The sequence below is a fragment of the Onychostruthus taczanowskii genome, unplaced genomic scaffold, assembly GCF_017590055.1.
Source record: "Onychostruthus taczanowskii isolate IOZ18803 unplaced genomic scaffold, ASM1759005v1 scaffold62, whole genome shotgun sequence".
In the NCBI taxonomy this organism is placed as follows: Eukaryota; Metazoa; Chordata; class Aves; order Passeriformes; family Passeridae; genus Onychostruthus; species Onychostruthus taczanowskii.
The window spans coordinates 4,691,268-4,713,277 of NW_024503901.1; the positions used below are offsets into that span (position 1 = coordinate 4,691,268).

General features: G+C 36.0%; 1 protein-coding gene across 2 annotated transcripts in view; it reads left to right on the forward strand.

Moving 5' to 3' along the window:
• NDFIP2 (Nedd4 family interacting protein 2) overlaps positions 1-22,010 on the forward strand; it is a 45,071-nt gene that overhangs the window by 12,749 nt on the left and 10,312 nt on the right. The window contains exons 2-5 of one of the 2 annotated variants that reach the window (XM_041419925.1): positions 5,418-5,574; positions 6,996-7,123; positions 10,822-10,881; positions 13,883-13,970. In XM_041419925.1, the coding sequence (XP_041275859.1) occupies positions 5,418-5,574; positions 6,996-7,123; positions 10,822-10,881; positions 13,883-13,970 (433 nt within the window). The remainder of the gene's footprint in view (positions 1-5,417; positions 5,575-6,995; positions 7,124-10,821; positions 10,882-13,882; positions 13,971-22,010) is intronic. The other variant, XM_041419926.1, reaches the window with a different exon arrangement.

Genomic DNA, 22,010 nt, shown 5'->3' on the forward strand with positions numbered 1-22,010 from the left:
ATTGCAGACTTAGAAATCACTACCTGTAGGCAAGTGTAAAAGGGCTTGAATTTTTCAGCAAATGAAAGCATCAGGTGAAACACAGATGTGAAAAGCTCCCTGTTAGCTTTTTGAAGAGGATAGCTTTTATTTTAACCCACTGTTTGTTGCATTTATCGTATTTACAGTGTTATGATTTCTGTGGAATAAATATGTGTGTACCAATATGGAAGATGTCATGAAGCTAATGCAGAAATGTCAGAGTTCTTTTTGCGCACTACACAGGCAACTTGAGTCTGTCATGCCTTTCTCTCCAATGCTGGAAGCTGCAATAAATGGGTATTTTTGGTTGACCTCTTGTCATAATCTCAATAATTGATAATAGAAGACCAAAGTAACTTCTACCAAGTGAAGAAAATAAATCTTAGTTGCCAGGAGTGTTTCTTTTTGTGAAGACAGTGCATCAATGGACTGTTTTTTATACAAAGGTTGAACTTACATGATCTGCTTGGCTGTCTTCACAGTTTTACTTGAAGCAAAGTTTTAGGTCCAACATGACAGAATTTCTGTGTGTTGTATTTAATACAGTTTGGAAGAACCCATGAACTTGTCAGTGTAAGGTCAAAGCTTCTTTGAAAATGTGATTTCATTTGGAAGGTAGAAAGAAGGATATGTTAAAAGTGCTTTGTAATTTATAATTGCTAATGAGAATTTTATGTAACTCTATGGTGCCCCAGACAGAACTGCCACTGTGAAAATTTATCTACAAGTCACATTTTGACAAGATGAGCTGGTAATAGAAGTATTAAATGAAGCAGGACAAGAAAGCTGGCTAGTTGTTTGAGGTTTTGTTTTGTTTTTAACTTGTATGACAGTATCCCCTGTATAATTTTTTGCTACACTAAAGAAATTATGTAACCAGAGTGAAAAAAACCCCATGTTTGTAAAAAAAAGTATTTAAAAAAATGTGCAATATGCTGTTGAAATTAATTGTATTGCAATAATTTTATACTATACTAATTTCTCTAATAATATTTTATGAAAGGAGTAAAGAGCAGTTTTTGAAATGCAAAATCAGGTGACAAATTGCGTGGTGTTTGTACACTATGACTAGAATTAGCATGTGCTACTTCAATGCAATTTATCATAGACCATTATTCTAATCTTGTGCATTTTTGGTACAGGTGATAACAGACATCTTATTATATCCTTTTCCTCTGATTTTTCTTTTTTAAATGGCATAATTGAATAACTTGCTTATACTGCCACTCTTGTGCAATCAGTTCATCAGAAATGAAACAAACTGTTTAGCCAGAGAAGCAAACATCTGTACGTCAGATAAAGTTGCTATCTGTAGATAGATACAAAGTGTTAAGTAGATAATGAGATCTTCCACTTTTAGTTTTTATTTTGATAAGCCTAAACATTTAAAGTAGCTGAATCCGTCCCCTCAGTAAAAGCTTCTGTTCTAAGCACTTTCTCGTGGGCTGTGTTTCTTTGTAAGCTGTCAGCTGACTTCAGATATTGCATCTGATTACTTTGGAAATAATTATACAAAATAACAGACTTAAGGAAATCAATTGTAGAAAGAATAATTGTGTACATTGTATAAGAATTTCTTTATAAAAGAAATTATTAATGTAAAAGTAGAGAATAAATATAACTGTGGTTTATACAATGTTTTGGTGCTGAAAGGCCTGGCATTGATTTTAACTTCTTCTGAAATGAAATAGTGAATCACTGTTTTGTAGATGTTTTCTGGGAAGGAACTGAAGATAGTGTAAGGTAAAAGTCATATGAAGGAAAGTATTATGTTTTACTGTGTTGTTCACCCTTTTGTAGCTACCATGAGACTGAGTCATTGTTGGCAGAACAACCTTTGCTCCTCATTTGATCTTTGAGTTTTACATATCATAAATACTTTTTGAGAATGAGCCTGTAATGTACTGTAGTTTGAGGGCTGCAAAAGCAGGGATTGAAATACTGACATTAACAGTTTAAGAGTAATGTGTCTAATAGCAAAGTTCTCACTTTTTATAGTAAAGCTTCTTGTAGTCAGCCAGATACCCCAACTTTTCCATGAAGGAAAAAAATTTCAGTGTCACCCACTTTTAAAATGTGAGGGAGGGAATAGGGGACGGTACTAATTTACAGTTCCCTGGTTTAATAGGTCTTGGTAATTGTTTTGATCATAATGTTCACAAAAGCAACTATATTGCCTACTACCAAATTATGGTTCATTGGAGGCTTGGGAGGAGCTGAGATAATGAAGTGCTAGTTCTCCTTGGTCTTTAATTAAATGTTTGGTGAAACATTCTTACTATTGGAAAAATAAAATCTTGGGTACTATTTATATACTTTCAATGTTAAATGCTGCTTCAGGTGACATTTAAGTACATAGCATAAGTAATGCCTTGAAACAGACATTTTCTGTTCCTTTCTGGGTGCTTTTAGCTTGGTTTCTATGGCAATGAAGCCTATGAAGAGTGTCAGGCCTCTTCTTCCCCTGTCTCCAAAAATAACTTCTAAATTTACCGCCAGTAGAAGCCAAAATTAAATGTGAGGAGGGAGGCTCAAAGGTAGTCAGATTCCTACTGGTTTCAAGCAAACTGGTGACTCCAGAGAGGCGAGGCAATGCTCTGTGAAGACAAGGCAGAGTTGCTACAGGGCAGAATGATATAATCACTGCTGTCTACCCTGTTGGTGAGGGCAACATTTCCAGTTTACTGGAGCAAGTTCTGTTGCAGTTGGGAGTTTTGTTTTGGTTTTTTTTTGGACCCATTGAAGTTGTCCTCTGAAAGAGGCTGAAGTTAGTGCCCTGAGGAGAGTGTAGGTTACACGGGACTTGGACAAGAGCTAACAAAAGCAAGTTTGTGTTCATGGAACAACTTGTGTTTATTATTCTAGCTGTAAACACTCAAGCTACTTAATCCAGTTATTGTGGGGTTGTTGTTATTGTTTGATGTTGCTTTTTTTTTTTTTTTTTTTACAAAAGAGGTGAAGATTTCTCTTTAAGCTGCTGCTTTAGGATAACCTTGGCGCTTTCAGAATTTCAGAGAGGCCTCTATAATAGAAGAGAGGATAAATAGAAATATGGTTCCTAAATACAAGTCTCACAAAATAAAGGCACTTTGAGTGGCACTAAAGGGTATAACGTGTCTCTATTATGTGGAACCCTTAGGATGGAATTTTTCCATTTCCTAATTGCAGTTGCTGTAACCGTTGAATGACTCATTAACTTTGTCTTTGAAGGCAAGAAGTCTCATGTACATTTTTCATGTCTGATCTTCATGTTAACCCCATCATCTACTAAATTACTCCACTGTTAGTATATTACAGATAATGTGGAGTAAAACATCTTTCAAGAAAGCATGTAGAAGTTGTAAAATTAAATTTCTGGGGAATGGCAAAGTTTTTTGGTTTTGTTTGTTTGTTTTGATTTTTTTTTAGAAGTAACATGCTCTTTGACCAATGATGTGCTTGTGGGTTTCTGCATCTTCAGAATAGCAACAGCATTTACTGTGGTGTAGTAGGGAAAAAAGTTGCAGTGATTGAAGAGGAGGAGGCCAGGAGAGAAACAACGGATGTAACAGAGATCCATTGAAGTTTGCTTTACTTTTTCCCCTGCCCAAAGACCAGGTTGTTTTACTGGGGTAGTCAGAACTACATACACATCCCAAATGAAGGTGAACTTACCAGCCATTAGTGTAAGAACTATACCAGTAGTGTTTTGTTCTTTATACCTTAGTTAATCAAATTAGTTTTATTTAAGAATGAGCTTATTTTGGCTATATCCATTGCAATACTAGATTTTTCTTGTGAATTATTGTACTTAATTTAAAACCATAATATTTATAGCTCTCAGCTTGCTTTTCTGATCTGATGTACCTTTTTAGAGTTGATTGGTTTGTATTCTCTCTTGCATTCTGTATCCTGGAATATATTAGGTTATTTTGAAGTGCTTTTGTTTTCTTTGGCTTTAACTACTCAAAATGGCTAAAAATATTTCTCATATTGCTGCTACTTCTGGATCACTGATTAGGCATTAAATGACCTGATTGCTCAGGACCCAGAAACCCTCAAAAACACCTATCATTTCTATTGAAGGTGACCTCTGAGCATCAGGAAACTTCTTTTTTTTTTTTTTTTTTTTCTTCTTTTCCTTGTTTTTAGTAATGTGAAGGTGACTGAGCCTGGAAACATATTTTCCGTATAGCCCGTGTAGTCTCTATCCTTGGAGGTACTCAAAAGATATTTGGATGTGATCTGATACATCCAGCTGTAGATGCTTCTCCTTGAGCAGAGGTTGAACTAGATGGGCTCAGAGGTCACTTTCAATATCAACCATTCTGTGAACTTGGATATAATCTGCATATTAAAACAATTTTGGTGTCAGTGTTACACTGCTTAATAAGAAATTTAGCGTTCTTCTTAGAAGGCGCTTTTTCCAGTAACCTGATTGTACTTTGCCTAATAGAAAATAGTTGTAGTTATATTCTTAGTATTTGTTACTGAAATAATATTTCGCTGTAGGGTGTTTGTAAAAAGTACCAACTTGATGTTATAGAATTCTTCTTTTAGATATGGTTAACAATCTTATTTTTTGGTCTGGGTTTTACATGTGATGCTTCAGTTGTTGCCTTCTAGGAATCTTATCTTGTAGTTCACACTACTGGGAACTAGTTCTTCTCTAATTATAGTACTCTTTCTTTTTAAAAACTGGATCTTTCTTATTAGCAGCTGGATCTGAATTCCACAGTTCTAATCAGCATTCTTCCTTATCCAAAGTCTTATTTCTGTATATGCTTTGCTGGACATGTCTTTTTAAAACTGCATCTTAATCAAGGAAAAAAAGCCAACAAACCATGAGCTTGAAGTTTTGTAGGGAAAGGATTGTTTCCAGAGTGTAAAGAAAAGCAGAATATTTTCAAGTCTTAGAATTTGCATGGGGAAGCTCTTTGACAAGATGCAAGAGAATGAAGGTACCAGTTACAGAAGCAGACGTGTCTTAATTATTTTTCTTCAAGATAAATAAAATAAACAATAGTATTTATCACCTCATATGTTTTAAAATCAGTTAATACATTTTATGAATGTACCTAAGAATAAAATTATAATGTTATTAAAATATTAATATAATAGTATTTTTCCATATAGTAAACATGGAAAACTCCAGATTTTTAAGACTCCCTGAAAATCACTGAAAAGAAAAACATTCCTGGGGGAAAAAAAAAGGCAAGGCAGTTAACATAATCTTTTGCTGATTGCTTAAAAGAATTTAGCTGGACTACTTGAAGTGGTCACATTCTGTTTTGTAAATAATTTGTTTTGTTGATGAGAGTAATCTTGTCTCTCTTTGAACAGGTCTCTGCAAGTATTAGATTGTCATGAGAAGTATTCCTTGAATGCCTCTGAAATGTGTGTGTTTTTCTCCTAAGCTTCACAATGAGGATGACGCCCCAGAGTCTTCAGCAGCTGAGCAGCCTTCGACGTCTGCAGAGACCCCGCAGCCTCCGCAGCCAGCAGCCTTACCTGAGGCAGACACTTCCCCTCCTCCGTACTGTAGCATAGCTGTGGAAGCAGCTGCAACCTCAGGTATTTTTCTCAAATAGCAACTTGTCAGGGATGAGCATGTATGAATCAGCTCTTGGTTCAAAGTGGTCTGATGCTGCCGTGTATTTTTTTTTCCATGCACACAGTTGCAGTAAAAAGCTGTCCTTTGATGTGCAGCCCTTTGGTTTGTTCAGAAGAAGCACACTTGTAAATGACACTGATTGTTCCAAATTGCTAGACAAAATGGATGTTCATTAATTAGTTTAATAGGTTTTATTTAAGTCTATTATAGTTCATTTCCACATTTAATCTACGTCTTTTAGTAGTGCTCCATTATTAGACCTCATTAGCAAGTTTCATTACCCCTTTTTAAAAAACTCTTGAGACTTCTTTAGTGTGTGACATGCTTTGGTGAAAATATTGCCATGAAAAGGTTAATTTTGCTTTAAAGGCTCTTGATAAAATGAGTAATGGGTCTCTTTATCCATTTATTCACTGCACCCTTTCTTAGGAGATTGTGGCTTTCCTTGGGGATATGGGAGACAGCAGCAGGCAACATTGAAGTTCCTGTTTAAGTAAAGTTACACGGATTTGTCTTCCATGTGCCAAATAAATATTTTAGGAGTAGCTGCCAACCTAATTTCTTTAAGTGTTTGTTAAAAGAACAGTTTCCTGTCCCTGTTCTTTGAGACAGTGTTTGCAAGTATAATACATAGCTGTGTGGAATTATCCCTATATATAACATCCTTGTGTTGGTGTGCTGACAAATCTGTTGACCATGTGACCTGTGCTGACAACTCTTTATCACATAAACAGCCTTTTAACGAGCTTCTGCTGGCTGTAGGAAGAAACTCATGGCGTATTTCAAGTACTTTTAATTTTGTTAATAATTCTATTCTGTATGGAGATGTTTTACTGTTACAACACAGAAGAATGAAGTCTGTGGTCCATTTTGATGGAAGGAACAATTTTTAAAAGAATGTGTTGAAATTGAAATTTTGGAAAAATTGATTTTCAGAGAGCAACCAGAGTTGGCAACAAGACCACACTAATAAGAATACAGCTGTTATGGCTATTACTGGACTGAAGTAACAGATTGATACTGATACTTAAAAACTTTTTTAAAAAAGATTTTTTTTTTGCGTATTTTTTGTATGCTTGGATAAAAGCATTTGGTTGGAATGCCTGGGTATACAACTAACCAAATATGATTTTTTTTCTTCATGAATTTGTTGACTTCTTGCCAGCATCTATGGTAAGGTTTCTGCCTTGGGTAGCAGCTCAAAGTACCATCAAGCTGTTAAAAGTTTTTATTTTAAAATTATTTTTAAGAACTTAAAATGCAAATATCCTCAGTTTTAGCCTCTGTAAAAATATACTTTAAAGGTAAATATGTGCATGTGAAAGTAAATATTCTTGACATCTTCTGGTTTAGAAATAAATAACTTCTTTGTTTTGAACAGACACACACAATGAGTTTTATCCTGTACCACCTCCATACAGTGTAGCTACCTCTCTTCCTACATACGATGAAGCAGAGAAGGCCAAGGCTGCAGCCATGGCAGCTGCTGCAGCTGAAGTTGCCCAGCGAGTAAGTGATACAGTTCTGCTGTATTTCAGTTTTGTGAAGCGTGTTAGGCTACTTACTTGTAACAACTGGGCCTATATTATGACCCATGACTATAATAATGGTGGGCTGATGATTTAAATGTTTTGGATGTTGAGGTTTATGTAGATAGTGTAAGTTAGTTGTGAATACTATAAAAAGCACATCATATTCAGTCTTTTGACAGACATAGCTGTCTAAACATCTTTAGAAGCCAATTTTTGCCCTGTTTTAATAGTTCATCCAGTATTTTGTCAACTCTTAATTAGGTATTCACTACTAATATTACTTTGTGGAGTTATCACTAATGTGTACTGTTTTGGGTGGCAAAATCAAAAGAATTACCAAAAGCCTTTAGAAAGGAAGGGAGAATTTCAACAGTCTGGAAGAGTTATGACCCCAGATTGCGTAGATAGCTTTTAAAAGGAAAGGTTCCTGTTGTTTGATCTATGGAAACTTAAACACTGAAGTTCAAAGAAATGTTCCAAGTACTTAAAAAAGTCCCTGTGTGAGTTGTGGTAAACAATTAATAGGCACATATTCAGTGTCTCTAGTTTTGTAAGAATTAATCTTATGAAGAATACAGTCTTCAAAATAGAAGATTGGTATCTGCAGTTAAAGATAAATATTAATTTTGTAAAGCAAGTTTCTTCTTTTCTCTGAAGTTCTGGAATGTGGAAATTCTGCTGCCTGGTAGTATTGACCATAATATACTATACAAAAAAAAGACTTCCAGTGCTTTCGCTAAAAATTTCCTCCTTGAGACCAAATGTGATTACATTTGATATACGTTTAAAATCTTACTGGCTGCAGCGTGCTTGTGACTGGGGAAAAAACCTTTAGTCACCCAGCAGGAGGCAGGTCCTTCCTTGACTGCTGCACAGTGCTTGCAGTGCACAACACTCATTTTAAGGTATACACAGCTGATGTTAAAGTAGGTTTGTGTAACATCACCAGTGATGGTGTCACACAAAGCTGTTTGACTGAATTCCGTAGGAAACCACGGAGATTTGACTTGCCAGGTTTTAGCAGTGAGGTGATGATCTCCATTGTCACATTTTATCTGCTCTAACAGGCGCGTGGATTCTTTGTAGTCTGTCCTTACTTCTTGTCACATAAGTATAACCTTTGCTGAAATACTGGTCTGAATTAAACCCTTATTCTGAAATGACAAATTTGGAGCATTAAAAACCCAAACCCTAACTTGTAGAGTACCTGTGACACTGCAGACAAGATGTGCATCTCTTGCAAGATTCTTGTTCTCGTGTCTAGAACCCTGTGAAGCACAAATTTCACACATACAGGTAATCTGCCTTGACAACTCAGCCTGAGGTTCAGCCAATTTCCAGAATAAAGCTAAGCAAAACAAAAAAAACCCCAAAACAGAGCAAGTATTTTTTTTCTTGTAATTTTAAACTTTTATTTACTCTTTCTTATAAGTTCAGGTCGCCTGTAACAGAAACATCTTTTGCCCTTCCTCAAGCAGTCTGTCTAGTTTTGGTCAAACCACAAATTTTTGAAAAAATAATTTCCTCAGTTGATAAATAGAACTTCAGATTTTGTAAATGCATGGAGATGATCTTGCATGAAAAAGTTTTGGCTACTCATAGCTCTGAACGGGATGGGACTTCAGATGTGCTGTTCTCAAATGTTCTGTATCAGAGTAGAATTACAGAGCTAAAAGTAGATACACCTTATAGCTGCTCTTTACTGCTTTTGGTGACAACATTGGACCTGAGAAAGCAATTTCTGATGTGCCCTGAAGCAGATTTATTGTTCTTAGCCTTTGGTTAGAAGGGAATAGGAAAGCCACTGTATTCAGCTCTCTTCAGTGGTGCGTGGGGGGAAGAAGGACAAGGCTGAGCCTCTGAACCTTACGTGTTTTGGGAGGAGAATCTGGTTTTGATTGAGTAGGGAGGTAACTCTAGCAGGGATCAGAGTGCAAGCCAAAATGAGAAAAGGCAAGGATGAGTGGAAGGCAATGGTATAGACAGAGTAGAAAGACTTAAATGAGAGACAAAAGGGAAGAGGGTTAACTGAGATCGGTGGACCCCAAGTGGGGACAAAATGTCATACTGGGAAAGGAAATGAAGCTGCTGTGTGAGAAAAGAAGACCAGGAAGGGAAAAGGAATCTGGAGATAAGAGGCAAGAGAGTTGGATGCAGTGATGAAGTGAGAAATAAACTTTTTCAGTCTGCTTTGCTTGAGCATACAGGAGAGCTTGAAATTCAAGAACAATGGGACACCACAAGAATTTCACTTATGAAAAATCAGTAGGAACACACTATCATTCCCCCAAAGCAGAGATGGACTAAAAGATCTATACTTAAGGGCAGTACTAAGTTAGTATCAGAAGTGTGTCTGAAAGTCACATTCTTGCTGACTGCTGAAGAGCTCAAGTTTATCAGTAATTCTGCTCAGTTTGCTTCTGTTTTTTTTTTTTTCTTTTTTAAGCAAATGCATGCACACACACAAGCTGTATTAGAGAAACAGCATTAAGGTTGCAAAGTTGGGATTTGGGGAAAAAGTAAGACATGCTGAAGCTGAGTTTCAGCTTTGTAGATGATATTAAAATTATGTGCCAGTGCAGTTTTAATTACTGCTGTTTTAATTATCTTCCCACGTGGTGCTTCCACAAAATCCCTACCTTATTTAATACCTCTGGACTTACACTGAGATAGACTAAGACTGTGTAATAAGGCTGTCTTAATGTGGCAGATGGCTGGAATAAGAAAGAAAGCTCTTGTTACAGTTTGAGTGGTGCTTTGCCATCTTTGGGGGAAGGATTTAGCTCTGAGTACCCATGGAAGAACAGATAAGTTACTTAATTATGTAACAGTAGTGCAAAGTTCAATTGTTTTGTCACTTTCACAAGTGACAGCTGCAGACATTATCTGACCTGAATGTTACACATTTTGCAAAACATAGACATGATGTCACATGTAGATTTTTCAGTTTTTATTTTCAGCCTTATCAAATTAGTGCTCTTACAAATGTGAACTCTGCTGTGTTTTAAGCTTCTGGTTTCTTCCTTGTATACGAGGATATGTGTGTTGCCTCTTTACTGCAATAATGTGAACAGTTGGAAAAAGTTAAATGTCCTTATGTTACCTTGAGCAATGTGTGAGGCCGATCATTTTCATGGGGTACTCCAAACTTTGCAGTGGAGGTTCATATCTACGCATTAAGCAAAAGAGAGGAAAATTACATGGAAAGTCAGCACACTTATTACACAGATTTCATATTTTTTCCCCCAAGTCATCTAGGCCACTTCAAAAGATCCTTAATGTGATCATATCAAATAATTCATCTTAGGCCTTGTATAAAAAGATAGTATGAAAAATCCAAATTTAACATTTACTGAAACTTTAAATAATTTTATAATTCTTTGTGTAGCTTGTCTTGCAGGAATAGATTGTATAAACATGTGTTCCTTTCAAATGCTCCCAGAGATGTCATTTTGTCAAAGAAACTGTACTAGCCCTGTGTCATCAGTAGTGATAGCATTAATTATCCTGGCTTTTTGTTTTCAAATTCTCAAGGTCAGTTTTGAAAGGGCAATTTAAATGAAGAAAAATGCTGCTAACAGTTTAATGACTTTGTTTGTATGTTGCAATGAATGGCTTTTACTTAATGCTTTTCAGTTGCATTTGTCTTACGTTTTTCTGTTTTTACATGCTTAGCACGCCCAGTTTAGGGAATCTAGGAGTCTGTTTGATGAAATATTCCTCAGTCGTCCAGAGGTATGGTATAGTTCTCTCTAGTTTAGATTTTGCTATGAATTTTCCTGCTGGCAAACAAATGCTTCTGGGGTTAATTGTGCCTTTTTTTCCCCCATTATTAATTTCTCTCTATTGGTTTGTATGCTGAAGGTACAATTTATGGGGATTATTAAGTAATTCGACCCTTTCCTCAGAAGTCTTCCTCTGTAAACACTGCATTGTGAAGAGTTGTATCAGTTTAGTGGTTATTTGATTAGGGGGATTGTCTCCCTATATGCCATGCTAGATTTCAGTTTAGAGAAAAGCTAAAAAGCATTCAGGAGAAAAAGCAGTCCTCCTCTTGCAGAATACTGCAGACAGCACTGTAGTTTATGGGGATTTAATAGAGTCAACTTCAATAGATGCTGTGTCCTATTTGATGTTCTTTTGTTTAGAGAAATTACTCTGTGTGACATGCCATTTATGTTGGTAATATGATTTGTTGTTCAGATGTTTCTCTGGTCATAGGAGCAGTAAGCTTTCTGTTCCTACAGATGTCAACTTATTTAGAAAGCAAGAAATGCTGTCCATCTTCCTTAACTTGGCTAAATTTATCAAAAATCAGCGAAATACTGAAACGGTGTTCCATATCTGATGGATTTGTGTGCGTTGTGTTACATTCTTCTCATTAAAAAAAAATATAAATAAGTAACCTCATTGATAAAAGTGTCACTATCTAGCAGAAGCATTTTGTACAAATCTGTTTAAGCATCAGCGTAGAGGACAGTTGTTCTTCATTGCCCATTTTCATTCCCCAGTGCATGGTGGCAATTATATTTTGAAGAAAGACTAGGGTAATTGACACCAACCAGATCAAATGAGAGCACTGAAAGACAGCCAGTATTAGTGGGGCTTGAGCAGTGCTCAATTAGTGTTTTCTGTCTGCAGGACTGCTGATAAAACCTCAAAATACTAAATGATATGGATATAGGCTGATTTAATTTCTTAGTATTCTAAGTATTTAATTTCTTAAACACTCACAATTTTTATACACTGGTTTTTGTAGACAGTAAAGAGAACTCAGTTTCATCTTTTTGACATGGAGTGTATTAAATTAATACTTATTCACACTTAATACAACAGTGCTTCTTGCAAATATCTGCTGTCATGTTCCTGAGCTGTATTTATTGAGCTGTGTTTCTCGCATATGTAAGCATCAGAGAAGCCTCAGCTAAATTTGTTACTGTCATTGAGCAAAATTTTCTTTTTTCTGAGGCAAATTTTACACAGAGCATAATTCACTAATTGTTTTGGAAATGCCAGTATGAAGTACAGTAGTTAGCAGACAGTTTTTAAAAAGTCCGAAATTATTATGTATGGGGTTTTGTAGACCTTGTGAAATTAAAATTGAAAATGCTTGGGTTTTTTTCCTACTTGAAAAGGAAGTTTTATGGCATGCGTTTCAGAGATAAACACATTCAAATGCAGCTCTTTTTAAAATGCCTTTTCAGCCCTTCTTTCCTTCCCATTCCCTTCCTCTCCATCAGTCTTGTATGTGCAGCAAAGTTGAGCTGAACAAACTGATGCTTTCTTAGTCACTTAAGACAACCATTTAGGAACGGCTGAAATTATGTGGCATTGAATTATAGCCCCTTAGAATTCTTGTTTAACTGGCTTTTTGTGCTTCCATTGTAATTGTCTATGTGAATAGCACTGTTTTTTAAGTAAGTTATCTGATACAGTGTCTTGGTTAATTAATCTGAAATACAGAGCACAGCTGGAATTTCATGGCCATATTACTAAGGGTGAAGCTGATTGCTCTCTGTTGGTACAGCAGGCATTCAAGGATGTTTTTAATCTAATTGCTATACCCTGGTAAATTATTTTGCTTTATTGACAAAGGGGAACCTTTGACAGAGCTTTAGATCACTGCTTGTTTAGTGCCCTTTTAGTCATAAACATTATTTCTGTAGTAAGTGCCAAGTAAGTTTCCCTTGATCTCTATTGATTTCATTTGTTTTTATAGGAAATTTCTTATGTCAGTTCCAATACATTATGGTAATAGGAGGAAAAATTAGGGAAAGAATGTTGTTACCTGTGCTTCTGTTTGGACCATTTTACTGCTGCTACTGACAACGTTATTTAACTTGTATCATCCTGCATTGTTTTGATGTTACTCATTTAAGTATAGAAATGGTGTTTAATTGGTGTTAGTTTTCATCAGGCTCTTTAGGAGGGGCTGTCATTGTGAAAACTTTTGTTTGCCAGTCTACAGCTGGAGCAATGTTCCACCTGTGCCTAGAACTGCATGTGTAATATCTGCCAAGTTCTGTTGAAAATCGAGTGCTGAGAAACCAAGCTGCTCTCAGTATTTTAAGGTCCAACATTTCACTCAATGGGAGAAATCTTTGGATCTTTTTGACTGATGTTTGCTTTTGTTTGACTTCAAGTGCTGTGCCTTTTGAGTTTAGAAGCCTTTTAGACACTTTTAATGTGCTCGCGCCCTCTAGTGACCCTGGAGGTGTTCTTTGCCTTGCTTATGTTTTCCCGTGGGTTATAAAATTGATTAGTACCGTGCTGTTGCATCAGCACTTGATGTTAAGATACTAACCTTGTTCTATAACTTTTATTTTGTATTAAGGAAATTATTAGAAGACCTTTCCAGCAGGAAAAATATAGAGCATACTGTGTGATGTCTTTTCGAAAAAATATTTAATAGTTTGGCTACATATCAAGATAGTTACATTTTAAAAAAATGTATGTTGGTTTTGATTGTCAAAGTACTAATCTGAAATAATTCTAGCTTCATTTAAAATGAATAGACAGTATGTATATATCTTCTACAGAAAATTTGGGCTCTGTCAATATAAGCAACAGATTAGACTTGTTTTGTAGTTACAAATTATTTTTTAAAAACTTCTTTTATGTGCACATGTTACAGAAATGTCAATTTTCTTCTAGATTTAGAAACATGATTAATACTTTATCCTATAGATAGTTATTCTAAACTTTTCACTAAATTATCACTAACCTGTAAATCCAGGAAGAAGAGTATCCACCACGGGATGATTTCAGTGATGCAGATCAGCTTAGAGTGGGCAATGATGGCATCTTCATGTTGGCATTTTTCAGTAAGTTATCTTGTATCCCAGACCTACTGAGGTATATCTTAATTGTACCTTTTTCCTATGGAATATAAGAGAGCTGTGATAAGTTGCATTAATGTACTGTAATGAACAGATTTTTCTGCCTGTGCTCAGATATAAACATTTCCTGTTCCAGATACAGCAAATATGTTGCCTTTTTTTGGTGGCATCTGTCACAGATACGGGGACAAAGCAAAATTATAGTAAATGCTTGAAGGTCTCGCACTGGAAATTCTATCATCTTCTAGTTGGACCACCAACTTCAATTAAAGGCCAGATCACAGAAATCTGGCAATTGATTTTTAAGTAGAAAAAATTTGAGAGAGGTGATGTGCTGTATAAAAGTTGCTGCTGTTAGTGTAGTGAATTAAACAGCTGTGGATTGACTTTTTTGGAACAAATCCAATCGTACTCATTTTCAGGTTGAACTAACCACTGTTTATATAAAAATGCATTGTCTTCAGGTAACCTCTGATTTCAACCAGCCCTCCTGTAGCTCTTGGTCATGTGCTGTGTGTACACTGCGCAGGTCTTGTAACTTGTGTACTGCACTAAGCAAAGTTAGATTTAGCAACTAGAAGCTGTTTCTACAAGGAAGCTGTGTTAATTTTACCAATTGCTTATTTCTTCTGAATTTCTGAGGGTTTTTCCCTTTCTGAAATAAATGTTTGGCAATCTGGATGGAAGTTTGGTGTTGAGGAAATATCTCATCTGCTGAGAATTCATCATGATTAAAGTTGATTGATTATCCACTGAAGCCTCAATTATGTCTTTTAACCCTAGGTTTTGTAGTAGTTTTTCTGTAATCTTTTTTGCAATCTTTTCAACTGTTGCAGATGCAGGTTACAATGTTTTCACAGAAGATTTTTTCATGTTGGTGTATGATGTGGTGTTTGCATCTTGGGATCAAAATATATGTCTGCCTCACAAAGCAAATCTATGCAGATGTTCATAGAGTAGCAAAGTGAGTTTTGTAGTCTGACCTCTTTCCGTAGTTGGAGCATAGAAAGTATATTCTTGGGAGAAGAAGGAGGTTATTTTTTCTTTTTCGCTTTGTTTTCCTCTCCCTTTTCTGTATTCTATAACTTTGCATTTAATGTATTTAGATCCTTTATTGTGTGAACTTGTTCTTCCTTTTAAATTCTGGTTCAGGTCTTCATTAGCAGTGCACTAGGAGGCCAAGGGAATTGTTGGCTTTAATGTCTTAAGTCCTTTAAGTCACAGATGTCCAAAATTGCATTCCCAGAACCTGGTGTCCACCTTCAAAAATGCAAGTATGTACTTGGATAAATTGGCAACCTTCTCTTCAAATAGGTATTTAGCTGAGTCTGAGTGCACAGAGCAGTTCTCTTACACATTAGACAAAAATACTCTGTAGATCTTAATTTTTCATGGTTATTCTGGACTATTTTATTGCAAACTTTGCTTACCTATGAAGGAAATGCATAAAATGAGTGTGTACACATTGTAAGGTATTTATGCAAGTGCGTGTTTAATTGGAATGTGTTTGGTATTATGGATACTGGTTACATAGGGAAATTGATAAACTTTACTTTCTGTTTGTGCTCATAGTATGAGGAGTTAACAAAACCAGTTGTAGATAGTAATAGACCTGAAATGTTAGTTTTTAGGTTTTTTTAGGAAATTGGTGAATTAAATTAAAAATGAGCTTAACATAATGAGGGTATACTTTATATGTGGTCATGTATTCACGTTTGTCCAATAAGGAAATCAAAATCTCCAGGAAGCTGATGTATCTACATTTAGTAGAGCAGCAGTTGAAGTGAAATTTACAATAAGGCTATCTTCTGGGTTTCTTTCCCAGAGTGGGTATCTTTAAATGCTGCAAGTAGAGGTGGCAGATCACAGAGAGCCTCAAACTCCCTGAGATAGTTAAAATGTAAGAGAACTGTATCAGGAACTGCTCTCTAGTGAAAGGAGAGTGAACAAATGTCTTGTTCCAGGTATGCTCTCCCACTTCCTTCCCGACTGTCAAGTACAGCATTGGAAGATCTTGGGGATGGATGCAGGGACAGATAGCTTTAAGTACAAGAATAAGTTAGAATTCATTAATTTAATTTTATGCAAGTGAAGTGCAGCAAAATAAACTTTATACTGAGTTTACCTGCGTATTGCAGTCACTTAGCGATATGTAGCCACCATCTAGTGGTAGCTGCCCAGGTTGCATAAAATTGCTGTCTCCAGGCCATCTAGTGGCCAGATCTGTTTGTTGGGGAGTTTTGGTTGTTTTAGGAGCCTGCTGCATGCTCGTTACAGTCCTGTTTCCTATCTAAGCTATAACGTGTTGCTCTGTTTAGCAGGACAAAACAGAATAAGGCAATACGTACTAAAGAAGTGAAGTTCTTTGCACGAAAAGGTGGATTTTTTGGCTTGATCCAGAAACTTGGTGAAAAAACTTTGATACAATCCATGATAAAATCATGTTTCAGGAAATTGGTGTTGCCCTTAGTCTGTGATTATGTTGGTGAGCTAAGAATCTGCTCTCCAGTGGTCGGGACTGGTGTCTGTCAGCTTCTTATTTTGAGGGAAATTAATATATAAGTGAATATTCATTTTGCTATGAATGCAAAATGGAAAAAATAGTTGCTATCAGACCACTTCATGTGGGTTTTTTCTATTTTGTATTTCTAACTGCTTTGTACAGCATAGTAGGAATTTTCTAGAATGCCAGAGGAAGTTAGTAGGTGAGTTTCTCAAAGTACTTTTTTTTGTGTGCACGACCAAAGGGAGGGATTTCTGAGCTGTATCTTTCCAATTTGAACACAGCTGTTACTGTGATAGAGCAAGTAACTGTCATGAGCAAAGGGTTTGGTTTTCATGCTTAATCTGCCTGTAGTGGAAGTATTTTGAATTATGTCTGATAAAACTCATACTGGTACGTTACATGAAGGAGAGCCTTTTGGACATTATTAAAAAGCTTATATGGTTTCCTTTATATTTAAGGAATGCTTTAGAACCAACCTTTTTTCCTGTGGACCCCAAGAGGAATTGTGGAGCTTATCTAAATTCTTTGAAACCATGTAAGGGAGTTTTGGGTTGTCCCTACATCATAGGAAAAATAAATTTGAACTTCACATATAGGTTAATAAGAAAGTAAAAATGGAGAAAAGCATTCAGTAGTACAACCAAAGATTAAATTCTCATGCAGAAATCTGATCATTTTGAACATCTAGGCTATTTAAGCACTGTACACAACTCATAGCAATAAAATCTGGTTTTATAGGGAAATGCAAATGTACAAAGTGTCCTAGACACTATACTGGAACAGAAAATACCCATACCAAAGTTTTGTAAATTAATGTTCATACAGTTTTCAAACCTGTTAATGGTCTCAAACAGTCAAACTGCACACAAGCTGGGATACCTACACTGAGGGTTTCAAGGGGGTCTAGGTTGGAAGGCAGAGTTCTAGGACAAGCTCAGGGTGAGCACAGTCTCCTTGTGTATGCTTCCTGAGGAGCGGTAAACATGGTTAAGTTCCCATGGGAGGCTTCCTCTGTGTGACTTTAGGAAACCTGACTTCTGCATGTCTATATCACAAATGTTATGCACGTTTCCCTTAGTCATGCAAGAGAAGCTGTGGGGAAGTTACTGTATTAAAATTTTAAATGTTGGGAGATAGAGAAACTGTTTTGAGTTATTTCTCTCTGGTTATTAGGGGAGGCTGACTGACCTTCATGCACAGTCACCTAACTTCTTTCTTACTGCAGAAACAATTTGACTTACATTGTTTTTCTGTATGCATTAGATATAATACAAAACAATTGGAATGAGGAAGCTTCTAGCTGGGTAGTAAGAAAAGCATAGCAACAAGAGTAATGAAGAAGTAGGAATAAATTGCCAAGGAATGTTTCTGAATGTTAATCACTGTGAAAAAAAAAAAATTATCTGTTTTCTGTGGTAGCTGACAGCCAATACTTCCAGTGATGATCATCAGTCATTCTGTAAGTGAACCCTCAGGATGGAGCAAAGGGTATATATCCCAGTTAAAGAATGGAACAAATTGTATGCAGGAGTGGGAAGAACAATTCCTAGTGCCATGAAATCCTGGAGAGGATTATTTATCATTGCAGTATGTTTAATAAGTCTAGGCCAGGTATAAAGCATTAAGCTCTTTGGTGTTTGCTATATATTAAAACAGCAAGTAAATGTACAAACAAATTGTGGAGTAAAGGCTATAACAGCATTAGTTGCTTTTTGTATATGTAGTCGCCATTATAATCTTTCTACAGGCTTGAGTCATGGCTAAAATTTGGAACATAAAGCTTCAGATCAGTTTTACTGCCTTCTTTTCATGATATTTAAAAACTTAAGTGATTAATGTGTAGTTATGAAAAGCTAAGTAAAAATCAGCAGGTGAAGTGCTAAGGAAAAATCACAATGTAATGTACGTGTCATTATTGTTTCATCTGATGTATTTCAATATGTACAACTCAAAAGTCTTGTACTTTGTATTTTGGCTGGGGTTATTTTACTGAAAACCTTAAGGAGAAATACAGCATGAATGTAGGGACTGCATTGGATCACAAACACTCTTTATTAAAAAAGACCTTTAGTCCAACCCTCCTCCGCTCAAAAACCCATTTCTTATGTGGGTCATAATGATCCACTTAATTGTTGTCATGAGAAAATAATGCTAAAGTTTATATTCTACTTATGTGAATTACATTTATATGGACTTTTTCCTCTTGTAATCACCTCAGGAATTATAAAATTCAAAAAACATACTTTTATTGGTCCCATTTCTCTGAATGGTGCTAGAGTATTAAAAGTAGATACTGAAATCATAATGCCAGTGCAGTCAGCATGAGTTTAGTCTAAATGTCTGAAATGTGTTAATAGAAAGTTGACAGTAATTGAAAGTTGGGCTCAAGTAGGCATGTAATCACTTTTGGGATAGAAAACAATTCTTGCACAGTGGTTTGATTTGCAGTGGAGATCTACAGGATGCACACAGAATCTGGCTGCATGAAGAAAATGGGCAAGCAGAAGTTAAGAATTCTTTTTTAGGGTCATGATGTGGTTGTATCAGCTCACCAGATTTTTCCCCCTCAGTTTTAGGAATAGCTTTCCTTATGATAGCATGTTATTAGTGTCGTGGTAGATACATTGTCTGTGCAGGAATGTCATGGAAGCTGATGTTGTATGACGGATGAGGTCATCTCTTGAACAGCTGAGCAGTATAATTTACATTTCACAAAGTAAGTGGATGCAGAAAAATAGTGGAGGATAGCCTTTGTTACAGCAAGGAACTTGTACAATGAGAGACTTACTTGTCTCTAGTAGAGAAGGAAGTTGGTAATTCTAGAGAAATTCATGCTTAATTCCTTTTACTGGTCACTCCCCTCACTGGTCTGTGTTCTCCCTCAGCTTGATAGGGGAGCTTGTGCTGTGGCTTCTCTGTGACAACATAGGGATGAAAAATCTGTCATTGCAGTAATAAGTAGAGACAGGAATTATACAGGAATTAACTACAGTAACTCTTACCACATGCAGTGTAAGCTATAAAGCTCAGAGCTTGCATGGGTGACAGAAAATACACATGGATGCACGTGATGGAAAAAGATATACAGATGGGCAAATGAGGCTGATCTTGATGTAGAGAAAAGCACTTGGAAGGAATTGTAGTCTGCTCAGAAGATGCATTTCTGACAGCAAATACAATACTTTGTAACCAGAATGAAACAAGGAGAACGATTTTCAAAGTAGTGGTGGGACATGGGATGTAAGAGAGCAGTAATGGGAAATATGGAAAACATGTAGACATTATAGTTACCTTTCTTAAGTTTGTTAGAGGGATGCCACACCACAGCAGTGTTGGGAGAATCTCCCTGATTACCTGTGTTTTAGAGCAGTGGAAGCAACATGTTCCTTGTGCTGCTGAAGACACAGATTTTTGATTAGGTCCTGACTGTACAAGTTTTCTAGCAAATGGTTGCAGATCAAAACTTAAATAATGAGGTTTTTCTTCTGTACGTACTTCAGTTTTATTGGAATGTGTGAACTTGCATAGTTTACAACTTTTATAAGATTTGTCTTTTCTACTTGTATTAGCTACTTAAGAAACTTGATGGAACAGCAGACTGATTAGAGAGAAAAAAAAAAACTCTACAGTGAACAAGACTAGAACATAGCATGCTGATGCCTTTACTTTCAAGAGTTGGGCAAATACCTTGATGTTAAACATCCATCAAATACTTATTCAGTGACTTATGCATTCTATTTTGAATATTCCTTTAGTTCAAGTTGAAAGTAGGGTAAAATTGCCAGGGTTCCTTTTTAATTACAAAAATTGATTTTTTTTTCCCCCATCTGTATTCATGATTGGGGAATCTCTAATTTTTATAATGCATTTACAAATGAATTGAGGTAATTTTAAAAAATATATATCTGTTAAAATTGTACATATTCTGATAATTTCTCCAGTGCTCATAGACCATTAGAAACATGTGAATCTTGTGTCCTTTTTAAGATACCTGTCTTTAGATATACCTGACCATAGTCAAAGTTACCCTTAGTAGCTTGAGTAGTGAGGAGAAAGAGCAGTGAGCTCCTACTCTGAGGCAGGATCAGAGAATGCATTGAATAAGGAGCTTTTGGAATCTGTTACTGTTAAAAGATGGTGGATTTGGAGAGCTTGCTTAAAATAGGGAAATCCAAACAATTTATCTAGGCTCTCTCAAATGTAAATGTGTCTTGGAAAAATAGGTAAATGTTGGGGTCACAATGTTGATCTGTAGGGTTTTTTTTTTTAGCAAGGGTTGGATTGGTTTAGTTTGTTTCGTCTGCATATGCCAGTTTGGATCCGCATCTGTTCAAAGTTGTGGAGGTTTTTTTATGTTGTTTTTTGGGGTCCTTTTAGATTAGTAATTTGTATAGAAGTAAGAATTCTTGTTGCCACCATCTGTTACCCATGTCTCTGACCAATGCAGGATGTTTTCCCACTTGTACTAAATTACTGTTTTGATGTAAGACCCTCCCAAACTTTTGGAACTTCAGTGTGTTTAAAGTTCATGGAATCCTACTGCAATTTGTGAGCATATCATTGCATCTTCATATGGATTATTGGAAGAATTTTAAGAAGGTTTTAAAATATAAAAATAGTGAATTTTATAGATAGTATTTCAAAATACTTTAATTAAAGAAAAGTATTGAGCTATTTTCTGTTCCTAGTTGTGTGTTCAAACTTTAACTGAAGAGACAGACTCATTTTTCCTCTGACGATTTAATGTCTGAATTTTATGTAGCTAAGTTTGGGATTTTAAACACTGAGGATTTGTTGGCAGGGGTTTTGTTCTGTGCTGCCCCTCTTCCATTCCTCTTTTCACTCCTCTGTGATTCTTGTGTTTACTGTGGAGTTCCCTAATGTTTTCAATTTTCCAATGTCATGTTCTCTCCAGAATTCCTGAGTTACCTTCCTCTACCAGTTCCTCCAGCTCTTCTGTTTGGTGGCTTTCTTTTTGGATGCCCTCACTGATTTCCAGACTGGGCCATTCCCCTAATTGTGAATTCTCACACTGATGTAATGCATGCAGACTGAAGCCAATACAGATGGTGCTGATTGCTAAGTACATATGCAGAGATGAAACTTGAAATTGTTAAACTGGAGGTTGTGTAAAAGTGTTAATTGAAGCAACAGTGGTAGTTATGCTCAATGTCCTTTTTGTTCATTGATTTTTTTAAACTTCTGTATAAAGCTTCCAAGGCTTCTTATGTCATATGAATATAGATCTAAAAGAGAGAAGGCATGAATATAGCTCTTAAAGAGACCCATGAAACATCAGCTTCTCAACTTACCTTCATTTCTATGCTAAGTTTTTGGAGCAAGGGTAGATACTTTTATTCTGTTTGATCCAAACTGGATGAAGCTGAATATTGCAGCCTTAGTACATGCACATATGTGTGCATGTAACTATATCTTTGGTCATAAAGGTGTACAAAGGGTTTTTCTTCCTTGTTTTAATCCAAATCTTGTATGCTATAGTACTTTTTGTGAATTTAGTT